The 23,727-nt window shown below is 38.2% G+C and overlaps 2 protein-coding genes and 1 long non-coding RNA gene across 4 annotated transcripts in view; 1 reads left to right on the top strand and 2 right to left on the bottom strand.

The window, feature by feature from the left end:
- LOC119077322 (ecdysone-induced protein 78C) overlaps positions 1-23,727 on the top strand; it is an 85,761-nt gene that overhangs the window by 36,015 nt on the left and 26,019 nt on the right. Inside the window, exon 1 of one of the 2 annotated variants that reach the window (XM_037184502.1) lies at positions 5,453-6,244. The exons of the other annotated variant lie outside the window; for it this stretch is intronic. Within the exon in view, the coding sequence (XP_037040397.1) occupies positions 5,914-6,244 (331 nt within the window). The 5' untranslated portion in view covers positions 5,453-5,913. Of the gene's footprint in view, positions 1-5,452; positions 6,245-23,727 lie in introns of those variants that run through there. 2 annotated transcript variants of the gene reach the window in all.
- Positions 11,999-22,509, bottom strand: LOC119077360. The gene is made up of 3 exons (XR_005087783.1): positions 22,354-22,509; positions 14,167-14,173; positions 11,999-12,009 (listed from the first exon to the last, which is right to left on the bottom strand). It is a non-coding gene; the product is annotated as an uncharacterized LOC119077360 (long non-coding RNA).
- LOC119077326 (probable cytochrome P450 6d5) lies at positions 19,967-21,920 on the bottom strand. Its single transcript, XM_037184509.1, has 2 exons — positions 20,729-21,920; positions 19,967-20,633 (listed from the first exon to the last, which is right to left on the bottom strand). The coding sequence occupies exons 1-2, from the start codon at positions 21,843-21,845 to the stop codon at positions 20,212-20,214; spliced, it is 1,539 nt and encodes a 512-aa protein (XP_037040404.1). The 5' UTR covers positions 21,846-21,920; the 3' UTR covers positions 19,967-20,211.

Below are 23,727 nucleotides of genomic sequence, written 5' to 3'. Positions count from 1 at the left end.
TTTCATTTGAAAGGTAATCGAAGCCCGAATATAATGTGGCGAAGAACGTTTTAAATTTGGGTCCTTGGACTGAGGCCGCTCCTCGGCCCTAAGTGTATTTTGCATATAAATCGAGTAAATTTCATCCGATTTTCCTAATTTTTGTCTTATATGAAAGGTAATTGAATACCGAATAGAATGTGGTGAGAAAAATGTTTGAAAATTAGGTCCGTGGACTGAGGCCGCTCCTCGGCCCTAAGTGTATTTTGCATATAACTCGAGTAAATTTGATCCTTTTTTCCTAATTTTTGTTTCATTTAAAAGGTAATTGAACATCGAATAGAATGTTGTTGAAAAAAAAAAATTAAAATTTGGGTCCTTGGACTAAGGCCTCTCCACGGCCCTAAGTGTGTTTTGCATATAACTCGAGTAAATTTGATCCGATTTTCCTAAATTTTGTTTCATTTGAAAGGTAATCGAACACCAAATAGAATGTTGTTGGAAAAAAAAATAAATTTGGGTCCTTGGACTAAGCCCGCTACACGGCCCTAAGTGTATTTTGCATATATCTCGAGTAAATTTCATCCGATTTTCCTAATTTTTGTTTCATTTGGAAGGTAATCGAAGGCCGAATATAATAATGTTGAAAAAAAAATAAATTTGCGTCGTTGGACTAAGGCCGTAACTAGGCCTTAGGCCTCTCAATAAATTAAAATTTTAGGTCAACTTGAAATTTGTGTTACATTTGAAAGGAACGTCGTACGGGGCTTCGTAATTGCGCTATGCGCAATTTGTAAGATGTACACATTTCATAATAATTTGACTTCAACTAGGGGGACAGACGCACTAGGGTCACGTGCGCAATAGATGTACGGGTTCGTACGGGGCTCAGTCGCAGCAAACGCTCCGACTGTTCTGACGGCTCGTTTTAAATTAATCTTTGACCACGATCAGACTGTAAGTTAGTGTAACTATCGAATCTACTACTTCATTTTAGTAATATTGATAGATCGATAAGAAATCTGTTACTTCATTTGTTCTAACATTTTATTGTGATACATGAAACAAAGTCAACGAGAGCTCGGTATTGTATTTGCCATCTTTGTCGTTAACAGATGATGAATGAAATAAGTGGGTGGAGTACTACTGCCCCTTAGCCAACGGTTTCTTTAAATTCTTTCACATTTTTCATGAAATTTAAGTATTCTGATGGAGCTAAGCTCCAGATAGAATAGTAATTAATAGTATACGAGCCCAGGTATAATGCAATGAGTCTAACGTAGGTTTGAAGAGAAAGTGTTCCACACATTTCAATCTTATGTTAGTGTTTCTTTAAAGAGTTGTGTCCTGTTGAGACTCCTGTTAGCTTTTTCAGGTTGGTTCTTTTCAAGCGATATCTCGCGTTTTTGTCGTTTATCTTCATGTACTTCCTGGCTTGTCTGTAGGTGGTCAGCGGGTTTCAATGTTTCTTGAATATCTGCGCTTTCCAGTTTCCTTCCCGTTAAGAGTTGAGAAAGATACGGTCATCGATGGTGCAGGACCGATGACTACTAATGGCTAATAGAGAAGTTGAAACGTTTAAGTGGCCATATTTCATCGTAGATGCCTCCAAACCCCCATAAGACCCAATTTGCCCTGAAACAACATAAAATTACCTTTCTAAAGACATCCCACTCAACTATGTACGGTTCGTGTACATCGAGAAGTAAGAAAAGTGTAAGTTTTCAGTCTTTTTCGATTGAAAACTTTAAGTGCACATATCTCAAAGTGAATGAATTTTAGCATACATATAACTTTCTAATGACACCCCACACGACCCTGTACCGCTCGTGTAACTGGAGAAATTTCTGTAAGAAAATTGCATGTTTTCGGTTTTTGATCACCTGCGACCAGCCACACAAGCTTCGAAGAATTTTTTTGAAAGTGGTTTTGGCTTCTAGGGTCGAATACCTTTCTAGGCACATGTCAAAAATTCTACTGGAAAATGCGTCTGATCGAAAGCCTCGAAGTGAAACTTCATTTTCGTTATAATTCACCAAATATTATCGTGCTTTAAAAAGAGACTTGTGACTGTTCCAGCAACTAAAAAATGAACGGCAATGTGTACAAATTGTTTACTATTCAAATTTCTCTTCTTTTTACTAAAATATTTCGATAAAAATGCAGATTTTTCCCGAATCGCAACTAAGTTGTTTATTAATTTGATTTATTCAAATTGAATTCCATTTGTCGTCGCCGAATACATATTTGTATCACATTGGACATTCACCACACCGCACGATGTGACAATACTCCGTCCGAAATCTAAATAAAATTCGCAACAGAACACTTAGCCAATCTTATACCATTTTAATACCGCCAGATGAGTCCGTATATCACGACTCTGTTCTATATTAAGAAAGCACACAGCAAAATGTCAATGTTCATTATAAAATGCAGTACCGTAATAAACGTACACACAACACACACGATATCTTCTAGTCATCATCGCTCAACTATTATACAATACATCCAATTTTCGCGCAACAATGTTTCACTGTAAAAACACATATAATTCCATCCAACTGCAAAAGATAAGATACAAATCTTGTCAATCAATGCGCGACTCTTCTTCTCGTTGTTGCTGCTGCTTTTTTTTTCTTCATCTGCTTAACTTTTCCGATCTTTCTCTTTTGTAGCATTCTTTTTCAGTTCTTTTCTTCTTGTTCGTTTTTATTTTATTAAATTCTCTATTTATTTTTGTTATTATTCTTTTTTACTATTACATCATATTCACCTCTTATATAAATCATTTATGTGCTGGATGGAGTGTGGTATGTATTGCCTACCTATGATGTCGTTATACCTTAAAAAGTTAAGAGAAAAGAATTGTAAGTATATGGCTTGCAGGCCGTATGCGACCCGTACGCAATTTCATACGAAGAGGAAGAGAGCGTACACTGAGAGGAAACGACCAATTGAAGATTTATTTAGTTTCATTGAACAGTAGCAATGGATTGTTTCAAACTTAAAAATCATTTCCATTTCTATGGTTTTCTGATGGTGAGAAAGACAGTAAGTAGGACTGTTGACCACTGTTTCGATCTGAGAGAAAATTAAATACTTCTTTCGACATTTTGCGTTTATAAAAATATCATTTCTCACCGACCCATGACGACAGTGGTACTTGATACAATGCTCTAGAAACACTTTATCAAGTTGCACACGAACAAGTATAGCGAATCATAATCGAAATGAAATTCCAATTTATCACTATACTTGCAGACTCGTGGCGGTCTGTGGTTGAGCCACCTCAAAAGCCAGATAAATGTTTTGGCTTTAGTGTTCCTATCGATGTGAACGAAGGAAAGTTTTTTCAAACTTTCACAAGCCGCACATGTATGTGACGACGGTTTGGGATTCTTCGGATTCTTCTGTAGAAACGAAGTGCAGTGAAATGGTTAAATTCAGTTGGTCTGTACTCTTCGTCAAATTGTCATTACAATTGACATGTACAACGCACGAAAGGTCGTTACAAGTGCTTAAATATCTGTAAATTCTTGAATTGCGTTGTTTCTCCATTCGACGAAGAGGGTCAGATGCGAAAAGACAATTTTAAAAACGAATTTTCTTATTAAAAACAAATAGTTCAAGGACAATGTGAAAGGCGTTTGAATATGATCGAGTGTAAAGGAAACACAAAAAAAACTTGTCTAATTACGTCTAATGAAGAGGAGGCGCTAGAGTCTAGAGAAGTGAATTGAACCAGAGCGCTGAATGTACTAGATGCGGCAACGAACTGTTCAATCTGAACATATTTAAGATATTTTAAAACTGTTGAAAATCTCACCTGCTGAAGCAGCTCTTATCTTCAGGTAATTTACAATAGTTGCCACAGTTGTGGATCAATGTATATAAACACTGAATGTAATGCAAACCCCCGAACGGATCAGAGAAATTACAGATCCTGTTTTTCGGGTCATTTCAGCTTTGCCGTTTTTAAGGCCCGAAACTGGTCAAGTACCTGAAACTGACCTCAAATTACCTGAAACCTATTTAAACCTGAACCTGATTCTAAAATTTTTGACCTGGGGTCAGAGTTCAGGTCGACCGATGCAAGTTGTCAGGTATACCTGAAACCTGACCTGACAGGTTTAATTCAGGTTCAGGTCAGGTAATGTTGAAAAAAAAATTGACCGCAGCCGGCACCGGTCGACCTATACCATGACTATGTTGTCATCATCATATTTTGTTGTGGCTAATGTTGTTGCACCTGCTAAGTTTGTATGGAATCGAATTCTCATCACCACTAGCTGCAACTCGACGTAACAAAACTGAATTTATCTGAAAGTAGGGATTATGTCCAGGTAGCCATTCAAAACCAGTGAAAACGCACGGGACACAGCGCTGTTACTAGCATGAACGTACAAAATATTCGGAGGCTGACGAAATCACAGTAGGTAATAGACAGACAGTTGTTATTGGCCGTAAAAGATAGAGAGGTCTCTAAACGAACAAATCGAATCACTTTTTCGATTTCGAATATGAGAATATCGTGAACGGGACAAATTCTGCGTTAGCTTAACCCTTGCCAACTATCATTTTCAGTGCACTTCCGTGCATCAATTAAATGTCACTCAAGGCGTCAATCAAATTTATCTGTCGATACTTTGGCTTTTTCAATGCTATTAAAAACAACAGCAGGTCATGGAGACAATGAGTAAGTAAAAAACCAATCCAATACTCTCTCTAGCATCCAAACTCTCTCAAAAAATCGACTTAGGGGGAAAATAAGTTTGAGAAACGCTGATTTTTAATATGGCTTAAACACAACAACAACAACACGAGCGAACAAAGTAGCAGTGATTCATAAACGTACCTACCACCTTAATAATTGTAGTTTGGTTGCTAGGGAGGGTATTGACCAATCTCAATGTGGTTTGGTTAGTCATTCTTTATTGCATGTACAGATTTAGCGAATCATAAACGAAATGAAAATTAAATTTTACATTTCATCAAATACGTCGGTAACAGAGGGTTACGGAAAAGTACCAATGCATCCCAGAAAAGGGACCCACATCCATTGAAACTAAATGGCCAAGCCCATCTTGAGAGGAAGAGAAAGTTCGATAAAACAAACTTCAGCCCGTACACTCCGAGATTCAAAATTGTATACCAAACACAACGTTAAGCACCATAAGCCCCGCATGCTTCGTACAGCACTCCGAACGTACAAAAAAAACCTAATGGTTTATGTGTTTTTCGTTTTTATGTACGTGTGTACAAAAGCTACATTAAAACCTATATCGGTCAATGAACTCCATTTCTACATACATTTTCTTCCTCATCTGATCGTCTTTGTTTGGCGTATATATTCTTCGTCCAACATTTTGTAAATCTCTCTGTTTCGCTATATGGGAACCACACAATGGCCGTGGCATTGGCATTTACCTGCCAGGGTATGCGATGTGTACCATTTCGTTGTGGATGATGGTACAGTGTGTTTTCAATTTTGGTTTTAGAATGGGCCCAACGATCCGATGTTCTTAACCAGTAACCGTTTACGCTCGGTGTGTGTACCAAAGAGTTATCGGTCGCATGCAAAATAGTCATCGAACCAGATCCACATAGAATCAGATGTTCGGTTAGTCGGTGGTGCTTTGAACCGAATTTTACACAAGAAACATTGTTATGCCATATGATCGGTCGTTTGTGGTTTTTGAGTGAAATTTTGTTGTTTTTTTTGTTGTTGTTTTTCTTTGGTGGTTTGATGATTCGCGCCACATCAACAAACAAGCCAAAATTCTGGTGAAGCGCGAACAAAAATAAAACGAAAAAAAAAAATCGTCAAAACGATGGCTCCAATAAAATCCCCCAGTGAAATATTCATAATTTTAGACACTGTGCTTCGCGAAGTGCCATTTCAATGAATGGAAAGTGTGGGGTTCCAACAAAATGGATATTTTCAAAATTGAACCGGGATCATCGTCGATTAGTGCCAATTTAACGAATATCATTGATGATGAGTGCGATCGCTTGCCGGAGGTGAATTTCGATGCTGGTTCCGAATTCAATTTGCGTTTCTTTAATGCGCCGGATGATTCGAATACGTTGGGCGGTTTCAGTGACGCTGGATCGGTGGACGATGCGTCGGTGCGGTCACCGTCGCCGTCGATAAATAATGATAGTAACAATTGCGGTGGGAATTTGATTGAACCGTTTGTTGGTGATGGCATCGGTCAGTTTCAAATTGTTCAGCCGCCAGCTCTAGTGCATATTAAGTCTGGTAAGTTTCCGTTTGACTTTAACTGTAGGCTTGTCAACAGATGAAAATGGCATTTCTTTTGCCAGCGCGTGTAATAGGAATGATAAAATCGGTTAAGCGTTACACAATGATAATGTGAACGCCGATGATGAGTCGGTTAAATAATTCAGACGTTTCTACACGAATGTGTAGGTGTAGGAGAATGTTAAGTTTTGGCTTATGAAATGAAAAGGTTGTGGTGTTTTACCAATAGTGAGATTGAGCAAACAGGCCGTGATTTTGGCAGTGATCTTGTATACTCTGCCAATTCTGACGTAATCCCAAGGTAGCAACACCGTGGCGCTATCACTCCGCTGTTTCCATTGCACCATGTTGATGTTGATATAGCTTTAGAGTGTAGCTGCTTGAGAAAAGTTTGTTTTTAAAAAGTACATTGGGCCAGTTGTTGCTCATCATGGTCCACTGATCCATATGGTCAAGTTAATTTTTGATAAATATTGAATAAGATTTGTCGAGTCGTGTAAACTGCTTGCTTTCCTTGGGAGAGATTTTGTTCCCACAAAAAATGTCTAAGTTCTGCTGTAGCCTGTTCAGCGACTGATACGACAAACCGAAGCGAATAATGGCCAAATGTACGACAGAAGTCGGATCTGTTGATAATACGTGATGATATTGACAGATAAATCACTTCTCAGCCGAACTTATCTGTTTAATGCTTGGAACAGGTCAGGCTTGACCTCAACCCGAAATGAAAAAAAAACCTTGTCAGATTCAACCTGGATCCGAAACTTGTATTTTAGGTCTGGTAGCTTCAGGTCAAGTTTAACATAACCTGAATTTTTCGGTTTAAATTTTCAGGATGACCTAAACCAACGCACTTCAAGCAAAAGTGCTTCGAGTGACAGCTGCCAAATAGAGTACTATTTTGTATGAAAAAAGTTTACAGATTTTTTTACAGTGCCAAAATTTGTTTGGTACACTGTCCCGTTTCAGTACTCTATTTAGAGTACCACTCATGCTTGAAGTGCGTTGCCTAAACCCGAAATGAGAAAATCAGATTCTTATGAGGTCGGGTTCAGGTTGAACGTTTCAAATTTATTGATTTGATCATTTTACCGAAAATAGATAACGGAAACACTTTTGTCTTCGCACAAGATGATAATCGTTCGACAAAAAGTGGAATAAGAGCTATTGGTTGATGGATAATTCCGATGTTTAGTCATTGCTGAGATCAGCTCCACTCTGGTAATCTAGTGACAATGGACAAATACGAACTAACGGATCCATTATCCGTTGAAAAATGAGATTCTCAAGACATCCGTTCAGTGCCAGACTGACCATATGGTACTTTTTATTTAAAATCTACATTGACGCTTCTTTAGACTAAAATTTTCCTTTTATCGCGGCATAAGTCTTTTGATAGCCCGTCTGTCCCTGATACCGTTTATTTACTTAAAACTAAAATGCTGACACAGGCTTGAGGTGTGAATGGATTCTGTTTACTGCCATATTTTTGTGATCTAACCTTAGTTGTTGCCACCGCCGACATAGTAAACACAGACGGTAGTAACTGATTTGACGAGGGACCTTTAATTCATAAAGTAGATCTAGATTTTCTGACAATTTATTTCAGTGGTGAACAAGCACTTGAAATTCATTCTTTCATTCTGTTTATTCTATAAAGTCAATTGCTCCTATCAGGGTCCCTAATTTGATTTTCAGAAAATGAACAACTCCTGTCTGTTCACTTTACTAAATCGGTCTGCCACCTTATCAAAAGAAGTTTTTGACCTTAATAACAGCCATCCCCAACGGGTAGTGCAGAACACAGGGACTACTATTAGAGTTGTTTCTACCATGTTCAACTACGCAATTGAATGAACGGACCCCATGAGCCACAATATCGAATAATTGATTCAGCACATAGCCATATTGCAAACTGCCAGCCTAATCGTTCTGTATCCACAAAATAAAATAAAAAACATAGCTAACGCCGACCCGTACGAAACACCTATTCGTATCAAAAGCCTTTAATGTGAAACTCTTCATTTCTCTTACTTCATTTTCTTCTCTGCTGAAAAACTATTCTCCCTTTAAAATCACTTACATTATCCACTCTTTGCCTTGTTATCATATACAACTAAATTGCCGGAGGCAATATAGACAGCCCCGTACGAAGACAAATTTCATAAATTCCTATTTAAACAGCTATATACCGCTATATTTAACTATATTTCACTATAAATAAACATTTCACAGATAAATATATGCTATTATATAGCTCTATATGCCTGTATATAGCTCAATATAGCTGTATATAGGTATATATAGATGTCCATATATGGAATCCCTGAAACCCCTCACACTTAACACATTATTTCCATGTTAACAGAAACTCTCTAAGCATCATTTTTCCCACTTTATATCGTTTTACTAAAATCCAATATGGCCGCCGGCAGCCATTTTGTTAGGAGACCGGAAATAGTACCGACGCTTTACATTCGTTAATACCTTTCAAACAAAAAAAAATTCATGAAATTCGGTCAAAATTTACTCGAGATATTGACAAAATACTCCACGTTCACTGCACGGCCGAGTAGCCAGATAAGAGCTCACTTCAAGAGACCTAGCTCACGCTCAGGAGAACATAATTTCATTAAAAAAAATTCCCTGATTGGTACGGTCAATACCTATCTAATAAAGCTAAAACAGACGAAATATGTTGAAATGTGGCCGACCTACAAGCAAAAACTGCTTGCCGCCCTGTGCCTGTTCCACACCAAGGGGTCTAACTCACGAGTCGGTCATCCGATTTCCATAAACTTTTTTTTTGTCGATCGGTATTGTAAATACCTTTTATTTGACGTATCACTTACAAGTGTAACGTTTGAATGTCCCGAGATATCTTCGAAAAACCGTAAAGCACTTATTGGGCCACAGCTCGGGAGGGGTAGGGTTACCATTCGTCCTCTTTTTAGAGGACATGTCCTCTTTTTTCGTCTCGTTCTTCTTTTTTACAAAAATTCTAAGAACATCACTTTTTTGATGAAAACGTCCTCTTTGTCCTCTTTTTTCAGGTCTTCTTTTTTAAGTAAATTTAATACCTAAAAAACGAAAAATGTTCGCTGCGCGGCATTAACTAATGTTCTTCTCTGTCAGAGAATCTCTAAAAGGTAATACAACAAACTCTTCTCATAAAAAAAAAAAATCGCTCGCTCCGCTCGCATTCTTTACCTAATTCTTTCCTTACATTAAAACAAAAGTTAGTAATTTTACCAGAAAGAAAATAGTGTAGCGTTGTGTGAAATACCAAAGATCACGCAATGATAAGGTAAAACAAATTCGGTATTCAGATAATATGGAGTGGATGTTATCACTCAGAAGGAATCCAAAAGAATATCAGGACTATTTCAGTGCATATTGCACAGAGCATTTTTGAATTTTTTGTTTTCAGCATGAACTGTGGTGTAAATTACACAATAGTTGCACAAAGTGAATGTACAGTCGTTGTAATTCCGCGTCAGAACTTTTCGTCCTCTTTTTTGAATGTGAAGGCGTCCTCTTTTTGTCCTCTTTTTTGACGCCGAAATGTCCTCTTTTTCAAAATTGAAAAATGGGAACCCTAGGGAGGGGTCGATCCAAAATCACTCATCTTCGAACTTAGCCTGTCTTTTGACATTACCAAACGGGAAAAAAAAGAATTTTCAAAATCGGATGCGTTTTACTCAAGTTATCGTGCAGACAGACAGACGGACAGACGGACAGACGGACAGACGGACAGACGGACAGACAGACAGACGGACAGACGGACATTTTTTTTCGTGGATTTGGCATCTCTAGACAACCACAATAGGTTTCCCCTTACTCAGGGAGTCCAATTCGACGTGTTACAAACGTATGCGTAAACCTATAAGACCCCAGTACTTCGTACGGGTCTAAAAACCGTCTCAACAGGCCTGTTCTACAGTATACCCAACTTTAGATCTGATTGAGAACTGAAAATCAAAAGCCTTAATTACATTTACCGCATTTTCACATCAAATGCCATCATATTCGTTATTTATATGCACAAAAATGCACTTCCTCATCGTCTAAATCGAATTGCTCTTTTTCACACAGATAGACCCAAGATGCAATGCACAAAACACTCTTCGGTTTGCTAGTCGGTTTTTTTTTTAATTCTTTGCTTCTTTCCAACAACCAACGTAACATCTACGTGTGCGTGCTCTTAAAAATCTCGGTATCAACATCATTAAATCAGTGCATGTGGAATAAATCATTGTGCAAAACGTAAAACTGTTTTTGAGCAATTTTTTTCTGTTGCATTTCCATTCGTTTGGTTGAGATATGAAATAGGTTCGCCTATGAGATGTGTATACGTAATACTTTACTCACTTATGCATTATTATCAAGTAAATAATAGGAACTACGAGCCGAACAACAACGCGAATTTTATTATGGATTTGTTCTTATTAAACTCAAAACAAAAAAAAATATTTTTTCTTCTAACTTTGGATTGCGCACATGATTTGCACAATTTGATGGTAAAATTTATATATTTTTGATGCAGCACGATATCACTATGGAGAGTTAGGAGAACGAAAGACCAGAATGTTTGTTACAACAATAGGAATGGAATATAATTAGCGTGGATTTGTCGAAGATAAATTTTCAACGCGGAAAACGTTACAGAAGGATTCTGTGCCAGTAAAATTGAATTGTTATGAAAGAGAATTGCGTTGGAAATTGAGACGAGTTATTCGCTAATATTTCGCTAGAATTTAGAACACTTTATAGTCATGGTACTAAACAACGGGTACGATTGAAATTATGAATGACGTACATTAAGAGACGTCTAAGCTCTGCTGAAAAGCATACATTTGGGCGTTTTTTAAATACTGGATTTTAGTTTACTTTTGATGATATCTTTCCACCAGAGTCATTTTTCAAAAATTTGGTTGTAGCAGTTTGACCAGCTCTGAGAAAAGCAGCCGTTGAACGAAATTTTCATAAACTGCTCTTGTTTCTTGGAGCCAGTCAAGCAGCCACAACCGAATCTAATTTTTATTTAAAGCTAACACATTCGTGGCCGTTATTGCAGTTACGAGACACACAAATGTAGTCTACAATTTTAGCTAACTACGGTACTTAAAGTACCGGTGCCTCTTAATACCATTAGTTTTGTTAATGGTATTAATCACAATATCATCAAGGCTATAAGATAACACGACACACCAAATATCATATAACTATGCTAGGTGCTTTGCCGTATTACTGCACTTCACCTTTGGCGAAAACTGTTTGATCTATGTCACGCGCGTGATTGTTTGTGTGGATCAGCTGACAAACAGCTGAAGCAAATTCATGCTAAAATTTCACTACGTCTAACTGTACGCATACAATATTGTATTTTGTGCATAAATGGCTCAAACAAAGAGCTTCCTGTCCGTACAGTAGACTCCAAATTCTTTCCCACGCTTTTATAAACTTGAGTGCAATAGCAGACGGAACAGGTCTGCGAAAATCTCAAAAATTAATAATTTTCATACAAAAATCCAAACGGTACGTTGCGAATTTCCCGAATTTATAGAATGACCAGCTCGGACCTGATGGTCTGATTAAAGCAACAAACGTAGGACTACGTGAAATGTTCAATTTTAGGGCCTTATAATAACCTGACGACATTGGAGATCGTAGTGGGCCTGAGTGCGGGTGAAAAGTTTATATAACATGTCCCCAATGGCCGTCTAATTTACATCCATTTAACGTAATCAGCGTACTATAGTCTTACATAAGGCGGAGATACATTTACACTGACAAAAAAGTTTCGAAAAACTCAGCTGTTGCAGGTAACTTTGTCTCCAGGTAATCTACAACAGCTGACACAGCTGTAGCTCCCCATACAAAAAATCAGCTGCGGCAAATAATGTAGATTACCTGGAGACAAAGTTACCGGCAACAGCTGAGTTTTTTGAAACTTTTTTGTCAGTGTAGCGCCAAATGAAAACGCTGGGGACTTTCTATCAGAATATGTAAGTAGTACATTGAGTTGAAGCTCAATGATATCAGCAATGATGGCATCAGTTCTCATAGTTAGCAATGGATGCTGCTCGGTTCAGCCTACTGCCTAGTCATGTGTGATAGTGATGAAAGAGATAATAAATGACTGAGTCGAAGTACTTAACTACACCTCTGAAATGAACCAATCCAATCAAATCCAATTCATTTGCACCTTCGATAAGCTCAGCGTTACAACATGTTTACAATATGCACGACGATTGTACCGTTCCACATTTGTGCATTTTCCTCGTTTTCTTCAATAATTTTTTATTATTTTCAAAATTCAAATCGTATACCCGCGGGTATAATATGTTGGTGGATATCGTCGTCATTTCTTGTAACAACTTTGTACAATCAAACAAAATGTAGCGTATCTGCATGTATATAATACAGCTGAATAGTGGTAAAAGGTTCAACAAACTCTTTCGATAGAGAGAGTGAGTGGAAGAGAGATGGAGAGAGCGAAAAAAGTCAACCACTGAGTTTGTATATTGGTGATTGCTTCATTTAAATCGAAAATGATAACAGCGCCCGTGTATCTTTTATAAATAATGTAGAGCCATCGAGAGATGTGAGGATGGCATTTTACCAGTCGTTGTTGAGGTGTTTTTCTTATTTTAACTTCTTCGTTTTTTTTTGTCTCTCTTTTCTCTCTCCTTCTGTGTTTTATATAGATTTTGTCGTTAGTTTTATTATTGGATTAGAAAGACGATTTATTTATAATGAACTGTGCCGTTTTAATTATCAGGGTTATTCACACCGGACATTAGATGAGATTGAATTCATCAATTTATTGGTTTCCAATAGAAAAAAAAAACCGATACGACGTATCGGAATGAAATGCAATCCATGATGGTCGAAGTTTGCGTCGGTTATATGTTGATTCGATTAATCCATTAAGTGGGGTGGATCTAAGTCCAAAGTCTGAATCGAGCATCTAGCTTTCTTAAAAAAAAACACTTTTGATCCTAGGAGTCCGTCTCTTTATATTTCTTTTCTGAAGCGGCTGCAGTGGAACCACAGACGTCGTTGGGACCAACGGATGCTTGTTTCGTGCTCAGGGAAATTCTCGATAGTTTTCTTTGATTGAAGCGTCACTCTCATCTACAAACACTTTGTACAAGGAAGCATCATTCCTTTTCGAATAGTTTAAGTTGTCGTTGATTGGAAAATAAAACGTGAGATCAAAGGGTCAAGGGTTGTTTCTGGTGGGAAGTCCTTGTCGTTGCCGGGGAAATAAATGAGCAGTTGAGACCTTATATGAAATACGTTTATTGCGATACGATGTTTGTAAAGCTATAAGTTTATGAATTACCGAAATGTTAGGTTATGTTTGTACAAAGAGAATAAATGCCAACACACACTAGCATCTAAGAGATGTCGTTTTTTTCGATTTTAGCTGATTTAAACAATAGAAATATCGTATTCCCGATGACACTAGATGCTAATGTGTGTTGGCCTTAAGTTTTTAAATCACGTTTGTGCTCTACCACAACCCGGACGATTCACAATTCCGATGATTCCGTAAACCTAAATTCAAATTGTACCAGAAAACAGAGCTCCAATCTTTGGTCATGATGTTCGGAAAAGGAACTTTGTCATTCTGGTGGGTGTGAAGTTGTATATATGATCGATAGTTTTCAGTGCTGACAGCAACAAGGGTCAAATTGACCTATTCGAAACCCTTGATTTGACACGTAAATATTTTGGGTCGATTATTAGCCAGTGCTATGATTTACTGAATTCCTACGAAAAAGTTCTTAATTTACTCCTTCAAATAACAAGGCTTGCAGGTGTTGGATTGTTGTTCCTAAAAAAAACCGATTCACATTTCAGTAGGTGGAAGAGATCCTCTTCTATAATTCCAGTTATTTCAGTCGTACAGTCTCACTACAGAACGGGACAAAGGTTAGAACGAGGCGACCATTCTTCATGACCCGACCTGAACCTAGTTTCATTCAAAGTTGTCCGGTCATACAAGTTTTACTAGAGGTTTTACGACTGTCTTAGGATTGGATTGGATTGGATTGGATGGGAAGGGGGTTAGCCCAGCACCTAAGCCTCTAGTGGGCCTGTTGTGCTATTGCACAAGTCACTTGATCATATGAATTGTGATTTTTCATCATATCTCTTCGGACTCAGATAGCTCACAAATCGACCGTGTAAACGTCCCATACGTTGTGAATTCTCTAAGCCACGAGTGGTATGCGAAGACCACAACCATCACTAATGACTCATGCATTTTTCCCAATGAGCGACTAGTCGATCATAGATGGCGCTTATCCTAGAGTCTGTTGTATATTGTGAATTGTGTCATTGACATTATGTCAATATGGCGTGATTGTTGCGAAGAAATCGAATATTGGATTTCTTTGAAATTCGCGACTTTGTTACGGTCGTACAGCCATTAGATAACTAATAGCGAGTGCTTAATCACCAAGTGATTAGAATAAAACCAGGCAAGCATTTTTGCACCGGGAGTCGAACCCGGGACCTCTTGGGTATGAGTCCTATGCTCTACCAATTGAGCTACCTGGACCTGGACCTGGACGACTGTCTTAAGAAAGGATCCGTAATGAAAACGCCTGATTTCCACGAAATATTTCTCGACTGAACAACTCCTACCAAATGTAGGTCTTCCTTTTTGGAACACATTATTCATTCGTTGTCGACTCAATAGCGCAGTGTGTAAGTCGTTAGCCTCACACTGAATTATTGTGCTGAAAGTTCGTAAGTTCGAAATCGCTGACACATTAATAAAAAAATTATTAATGCTATGTGATATACGAATCCAACGAGCGAATACATCAGACACCAATCGCCATCTATCAGCAAATGGTGGGAACAAAAAAGCTCTTCAGTCAGCAGTCAGCAAGCGATTTAGTAAGGTGCTTGGCTACGTCGTAGAAGACATTCTCATAGAATTTCTGGTCGGTATTATCATGGGAAAAGCTCTTCAATCAGCAATCAAGCAAGCGATATAGTAAGGTGCTTGGCTATGTCGTTGAAGAGAATGTTCTCAAGGTCTGGGTTGCTGAAATACAGATGTCGCAGTGAACGATGCTACCATCATCAAAATGAGATCCAATCAATGGAATGGAAAAACTCACACACGTTCGGCTGGTTGTCTCTAACAGAGAGACAGTTGGTAACATTTGTCATCAATAGTAATAAATTAACATATAAGTTAAGATTGTACTATAGCATACCAATAAAGGTGTCAAAACGTGGTTTCATGCCATGTTTTTTTAAAAAAAAAAAAAAAAAAAAAAAAAATTCGTCTAAACGTTAATCCGCATTTAACAGCCAATTACCATATGGATTTTCATCAAAATAAAGTTTAACATAAAATCGCTTGCCATAAATGTTCATTCAAACTTTTCATAATTACCAAACGACATGCAGCATATCCATGTCATTCCTGAAAGTAATTGCATTCCATTACCATGGGTATGTCTCCTCTTTATTTCAGTGGAGCGTTCACAAACTTCAACGCGAACATGAATAGTAGTTTGTGCATTAAGTTGTACGATATGCTGATTTTTGCATTTATGGATATTTTCACTTGCGTTTCACCCTTTGTAAATCGACCACAAACTGTAGTGACCTCGTTGAGTACGCGTAATTACATGTAGGTGGCAGCACCGAAACACAGATGTAGAATGTTCTGTTTCGACGAGGAAATGTCTTGAAGGAAAAATTGGACTTGAAGAGCTCAATTGAACAAAGAACATGCGGGAAGTGTCAAATGCTTACACAAAAGAGTTTGTCCTTCCTGAAAGTACAGGAGTAGGATAGATGAAAGAGCAATACGTAACCGACTACTGGTACATGTCCGGAGACTGGTGCCACCACTCTACATTCTACATACCTTAATCAACAGAACAATATGGGCAAAGTTACTATCTCTGATTAAAATGCATACCACGGAATCTGTTGCATATATGTTGTGTGATCGACAGAGAATGTTTCGTGTGCGCGTCGAATTAAAAAGAAAAAAAAAATCAAAATGCTTTCCGAGCTCAGCGTTTTGTTTCACAATCGAACCAAATATGCGAAGTGAATGACTGAAAGTAAATTGAATTCCTTTGAACATTCATCGCATCGCATATTTGGTAAATAAAAATTATTAAAAAGGTGCGCACACAATTAGCTTTTATTGTTCGAAAGATTTCAAGAAAAAGACTTTCTTCATCACCTTGCTTTCGTTTCATTCTTACATAATGAATCGTTGAACTTCTTGTTTCACTAATACCTATACTTGCAGCAGCAGACAAATATGCTGCCATATATTGCGCGATCTATGTGCATATAGTGCAGAGATTGCTGCTTTTCGCATTAAGTACTTCCATACTTCGGTCATTCCTTTTAGTCATCTTCATTTTACGTTATCGAGGCATCGTTATGATGATTTTAATCTGCTCACAGTTTAAGTCTTCATTACATTTTCAGATGAGAATTAAATGGAAATTGACGATTTGTTTCGCAACGGAAATTTACTTTGTAGCCAGGGACAGTGAACCCGATAGTTAGATGGTCGGACGCTGGGGAATCGCATTGGGGATTTTTTTTAGATGCTATAGTGTCGGAATGACGAATTGAAAATCAGTTCTTCACTAAACATGGATTCACAGTCATCTGGTTTGTCTCCGTTTTACCTCTATTTCGCCTACTCTTACGACCACGCTCCTGTTCTATTGTTTAAACTCATCCGTCAAGTAAACGGAGGTCACTTTAAACCCAGCGTCTGTTTACTTGACAAATGTGTTTGATCAGTAGCACACATGTTATAAAATGTGTCGTCTCAAGGAAGACGTAAACGGAATGAAAACAGAGAGACCTTTTTGAGTGTGAGGTCGCCTTAAGGCTTGATTTCCACTCCGTTTTACGTCCTATTAACCAAACCACACCTAAATGGAAATCAAGACTGAAGCTCTACACATACTTACGCCACTCACTCACTGTTAAACAGTTCGCTCACACAATTTGAAGGTGTTATGCAAACGGAACCCCAAATCGGTGCAGATTTATGCTTGATTTCCCCTTACGCCGTTTACTCTCCGTTTAGCTAAACCGCGCCTCTTTTTTATTGTTTATAGAGTAAACGGAGTTCACACGGAGTGTAAACGGCGTAAGAGGAAATGAAGTATTAAGCTCCTAACAACTTTTACTGTAGCTACACATAGCGATGTAATGGAGACCTAATTCAGATTTTCTTTTGTTCTTCTGTCAAGTTTGACATAAAACTAAAGGAAAATTTTGAATTAAGTCTTTTGCGTCGCTATGTGTAGCTGGAGTTGTTAGTAACACGAAAGAGACCTTTTACTCAAATGTTTCTTTTCTTATATTTAGTGTCAAACTTGACGGAAGAACAAAAGGAAAATTTTAATTAGGTCTCGTTTGCGTCGCTAATGCTCAAAACAAACGAGGCATTGAAAACGTGTTTTGGTCCTAGTTTTCGTTGACAGATGCAGCAGTCGAGATTTTGAATAGAAAAAGTTCTAACGTCATTTGACAGTTTTGAAAATTTCGTCATGAAAAATACCAAAGTTCTGAAAGAACAGGTTGTTCTTTCAGAACCTTGAAAAATACTACCAAAACACGTTTTCAATGCCTCGTTTGTTTTGAGCATAACGCAACGTTACTGTAGACGAAACGACGCGAAGGAGACCTAATTCAGATTTCTGTTTTATTCTTTTGTCAAGTTTGACAGCATAACAAAAGAAAAATTTGTAGCTGCAGTTAAACGTTTATATTCGATGATACATATTCAAAATTCAAATTCTGAGCCGTGAATTGCTCACAGCCTAATAATGAGCGAAGCTCTTTTATTACTGCATCTCGGGAATATGAACGGTGCAATTCAATTTTCCTTCTATTTTGAATGTAAAATCAAAACAGTTATCTAAGCAAAAACAAGCAACAATTGTGCTGTCTTTGTTTTTAACATAACTTTCGACAATGCTATTCATCATCAAAATAGTTTGTTTGTTTGTTTAGTTTTACCATGTAGACGTAGAGATTGATTTGCATATTTATTTCTGTTTCTTTTTTTTCATTTCTCATTTTTTTAATGCGCCTGTTTGCCATTTCCATGTGGCCTTTGTTTGTTTTCTCCACATGGATTACTTTATTGACTATTCTTGTTTTATGCAAATTTTCTAATTACCCATCATCATAAAACATAAGCGAAAACTCAGATTTGATGCTGGATATGATGGCCCATCATAGTAGTACCCGGTCGGTGGAATTACTGACCATCGCTAGTCAAACAAGAAATCTTTAATGGTAAAAGTGACGCAAGTTCTTGTGTCTTCACTTACAGAATATCTGTTATCGTCAGGGGTTCTGCTACTGAATGAAAACTTCAGGGAGCCAAAGCTCCAACAACGCCGGCTTTAAAAACTTTCAACTTTAAAAAAATCTCATTTTTATCAAGAGCCTGAGATCTCTAGAAATTTTAAGTTGAAAATAGGACTAGATGGTCTGGGCGATGAATTGACTGCTGACAGCTGTAATCGGTTCGCTTTTGATTACTTTCGTTGATTAAAAAGTTAAAGTAAACACGAAAGTGTTCAAAGGTGAACCGGTTACAGCTGTCCGCTGTCAATTCATCCCCCCAGACCATCTAGTCTTTTTTTCAACTTAAAAGTTCTAGAGATCTCAGGCTCTTGATAAAAATGAGATTTTTTTAAAGTTTAAGGTCTCAAAGAAATTTCAGAAAAATGTTTGAGAAACCTGCATTGGCCTGTGGAGGCGCCACAATTTTTTTAGTACTTAATGGTGAAATAACTTTAGTCTGGTAAACATCTATGAAAATTTATAGAAGTGAAGTTGGTTACACAAAGATAGAGCGGTGATGCTCTGATATGACGAAATGTAATAAAATTACACAAAAATCTATTACATTTGAGCTTTACACAACGACACGAACAAGACCTAATTCAATTTGTTTTTGTTATGCTGTCACACATGACAGGAGAACAAAAGGAAAATTTGAATTAGTTCTTATTCGCGTCACTGTGGAGATGTAACTGGTTAGAAAACAACATTTCCCTATAGAAACGTTTTGAAATTCCGAAGCAGTGTGCTTAAAAACGCACTGATGAAAGCACAAACTTGTTTTCGAATTAGTGAATTACGTGGCAGTATCCAATGTATTCTGGTTGACCATCACGTAAGAATTTACATTAATAATTATACATCGATGCTACTGATATTGCATGAAACTGCTGTGAGAGACGGTTTAGAGTGAAGTTCGACTGTCGGCTCAAGTCAATACACTTCACAAACCAGCACGACAGGGTAAAGTAAACCAGGCAGTAGCGCTTTATTTGACTAGGGACCTTAATTAACCAGTAGCCTGATTTTTTGAAGTGAACTAGTGTATCAGGTCTCTTATTTGACATTTCAAAAATGAACTGCTCCTGTCTCGTTTATTATATTCTGCCCTGGAAACAAGTGATATTGTTTGAGGTGACGTACTCTAGCTGCACATAGCGACGCTAAATAGGCCTAATTCAAATGTTTCTTTTCTTCTTATGTCAAACTTGACAGAAGAACAAAGGAAAATTTTGAATTAGGTCTATTTAGCGTCTGAACGCAAAAACTTCATCCCAAAGAGTTGGGTCGGGTTTTCTGACTTTTGACGCAGTTCTTCAGACTTCGCAGAGCTTTTAAAAAACGTTGAGTCGTTATTTGTGTGAGTTTATTAACAAGCAAAATCGAAGTTCTGGTTCATTAAAATTAGGTCAAGGTAACTCATACAAATTTACATTGTAGCTGTGGTTGAGAATCAACCAGATTGATGAACAAATATTTCATTGCTACTGTCCAATGAAGGAGTTTAGCCATGACACAAAAAATCGTGACCTCAAATACATGCGGTACTACGACGCTGCTAATCCGAATCCAATCCAAAAATTATTTCAGCGACTCAACACTTTCAAATTGATGCCATTCGTTGGCGCTAAAACAACACTAATCGGACTGATCTTTAGCTCGTTACCTTTGTGCATGTCGTCCAACTCGAACTTAAACTTATGCAACAGCAAAACGATAGCAATTTTCGATTGCAATTTGCCCAATCGCAGACCCAGACAGTTTCTAGGGCCATCTCCGAACGTCAAATTCGGCATTTCCAGGAAACTTTTTGCTCCATTTGATTCTGCATACCGTTCCGGCATGAACTTTTCCGGTTCGTCATAATATTTCCGATCGTAGTGCAGTCCCAAAGTAGAGAAGAACATGGTCGTTCCTTTCTCAATTACCACATTTGTGTCAGGTATTCTATACTCTTTCGTGCATTGTCTTGCGGTCATGGGAAAGGGTGGATGCAGTCGCAATGATTCTTCAAAAGAATAAGAGTAATGAATTTTCAATATTCAACAACGTATCACAACAACGATGACAGCGCGAAGTGATCTACTACGTCAAATGTCTTACCATCAATGCAGTGATCGATGTACTTCATCTCAGCGACAGATTCATACGTCATTTGTCCGCCATGGGCCCTTAATGCGTCAACAATGTCACTGTATGCCCGTTGTTGAATGTCGGGATGTTTGGCAAGTTCATACATGCAGAATGACATTGTCGATGAGGATGATTCGAATCCTCCGGCAAAGAATAGAAATGCGTGCGCTGCTGTCTCTTCCAAGGTAATAGCTTTTTCGCTTGCACTAGATTTGGCAGACCAATCGTCGTCATCGTCGCGTATCTTGCCAGTGTTTCGGAGCTGCATCAGCATTTGGAAGAAGTCTTTGCGGATCACACTGTTCGTTTCACGATACTCAAAATTTTGCCGGACAGCGTCAATCATAAAATCGCCGACGTCCTTGTCGGCGAACCGAAGACCCAGTAGCTTATGCAGTTTTGGTAGCATTATCGCCACGTTTGCACGCAACATATTTTTCATGTTCGGTTCGAACACTTTCTGTCCGTTTTTCCGGAATTCACAATCCGGATTTTTAATGCAATCGATGTCAATGCCGAATGCAACCGACACTATAACATTCGTAGCGAACCGCGCGAACACTTCACGCATTTCAAGCGATTTATTTGTATTCAAGTAACGGCCCACAAATTCATCCAACGACTTTCCACTGCTGAGAATCGTCTCGAACATGCCCTTCAATTTTCCGGACGAAAATGCTGGCGATAGTTGCGTACGTACCCGTTTCCATCTATCTCCCTGTTGCAGAAGCACATTGTCAGACATGGGATCGACATCGACGTTGGTATTGAATCCACGATGCCCGAAACTTTGAAAGTCCTTTACCAGGATGTCCTTAATGATTTTTGGGTCACGCACTAACAGGCCTGCACGAACCGACGTATAAATCCCGATGAATGGTTCAGTTGTTTGATTGTACATGTCTGCAAGATCCTGGCCGAATGACGTTTTTTGTTGGAATGAATTCGCGAACGTTCCGAACAAAAACGAGGGCGTTAGATACGGCACTCCTCTCCGTTTCCAATATGAATAGGAGTGTTTCACGTACAAATATGCGGTTACTAGTAGCGTTACCAATAATGACAAAGGAATCAATAGCGCGGACATTTTTCAACTTTATTTGATGACTTTGTGCGAACGATTCAAACAAATACCGACTAAGAACTGAACAGTAGAAAGAACCGGCTTCAGTACTTATACACATATGTATCTTCGCTCGGAAAGTCAAAATTTTACTCCGTAACGATGACTATACAGAAAACAATATCAGCCGATTGCGTCAACGTAGCATTAAATGTTGAATATTTCGCTGACTGATAGCGAAAACTCGTTTATAGCTGTTGGTGCTTGGTCGTCTTTAATCTTCTGATAAATCGGCGTAAACAAAACAACTTGTTGTTAGCTAAACAATGAATACGGTCATGCACGCTCTATCAACATTTAAGATAAAATTGTGGTGAAATTCTGGTTGAGGTCATAGCCAGGTATGGACGATATATGTGTTAAGTAGTGGCCACTGCAATGGGCCGGAAAAGCTTTCTTCTGGTAGTGGGATTATGCTTAAGAGAGAAAGAGAGAGAGAGAGTTTCGGGTGCGGGTTTAAAAATTTTTCAACGGAAGTCAATATACCGTGCTATCAAAAAGTCGCCGAACACGAGAACAATAGAACAAAAGAATAACTAACAATAGAACAATAGAATCGGCTATATTGTTCTTTTGTTTGTAATTCTTTTGTTCTATTGTTCTCATGTTCGGCGACTTTTTGATAGCACTGTACTTTTGGAACAGTCATTTCAGGCAAAAATTTTTTATTCAACTTCAGGACTCGTGTCCGGCCCTAGTAGACGATTTCGAATCACAGTCTCACTTTTCCAATATCTCTCACTTCCATTAAAATTCATCAATTTAAGATGCTTCTACTCTGACACACCCAATTGTTAGGCTAGATTGTACACGGAAAATTTACGTTGCTTCTACCAACTCACCCATTTGTTAGGCCAGTTTCCACAAGGAAGATTCACTTTGCTTTTGCTGACACACCCGATTGTTAGGCCAGTTTGTACAAGGAAGATTCACGTTGCTTCTACCGACTAACCCATTTGTTAGGCCAGTTTGTACAAGGAAGATTCACGTTGCTTCTGCTGACACACCCAATTGTTAGGCCAGTTTACACAAGGAAGATTCACGTTGCTTCTACCGACTCACCCATTTGTTAGGCCAGTTTTCACAAGGAAGATTCACGTTGCTTCTGCTGACACACCCGATTGTTAGGCCAGTTTGTACAAGGAAGATTCACGTTGTAATCGACCAATGGTACAAAACTTTATTTTACCTGGAAGCCAGACTAACTCCAGGGGTGGCGTTATCTAATATGCAGAACAATCACCAAAACAAACAAACAAACGGAGCATAATTACTCTTCCCTTTCCCATGGATCGCGTGAAGCGAAAGTGGAGATAAAATGCTGTTTCGACCTCTGGAACCAGTGGCGGTCAGAGGTTAGCGTGGTCTAACCATCTTCAGTCGTTTCCACTGGTCCGTTACACGAGACAGCAGTAAATTTTCTGATTGAACTAGTAATTTGAAAATTTACAATAAAAGTTCTGCCACCTTTCGATGGAAATGTCGAAACTTAGTGAGAAGCTACTATGAAAATGTACCCGTAAAACGTAGCTCAATAAAGAGAAAATTCATTTCAATCAAAAAACAAACACGGAACAAAAACCGACTTAAAAACAAACTAAAAATCACTCACCCCACCAGCTCACGCACGGATTACCTCACTCGCTTCCACACAAAAAATCCACTCGCCTTCACACAAAAACCACTCAAATTTCACACAAAACAAAAAAACCGAAAACCGCAAAAAACACACAAACTAAAAGCATTGACACTGACACTAACAAAACTGCACGACCACTAATCCAAAAATGAGAAAAACCCGACAACGAAAAACCAAAAAAACGAAAACATAAAGAAAAACGGAGAA

Source organism: Bradysia coprophila, unplaced genomic scaffold, assembly GCF_014529535.1.
Source record: "Bradysia coprophila strain Holo2 unplaced genomic scaffold, BU_Bcop_v1 contig_235, whole genome shotgun sequence".
Classification (NCBI taxonomy): domain Eukaryota; kingdom Metazoa; phylum Arthropoda; class Insecta; order Diptera; family Sciaridae; genus Bradysia; species Bradysia coprophila.
This window is presented reverse-complemented; position numbering and strand designations above follow the sequence as displayed.

Coding starts and splice junctions, on each gene's coding strand:
- LOC119077326 (XM_037184509.1), bottom strand. CDS start 21,845: ATGTCCGCGCTATTGATTCCTTTGTCATTATTGGTAACGCTACTAGTA. Junction 20,634..20,728: donor CATCGATCACTGCATTGATG/GTAAGACATTTG, acceptor ATTCTTTTGAAG/AATCATTGCGACTGCATCCA.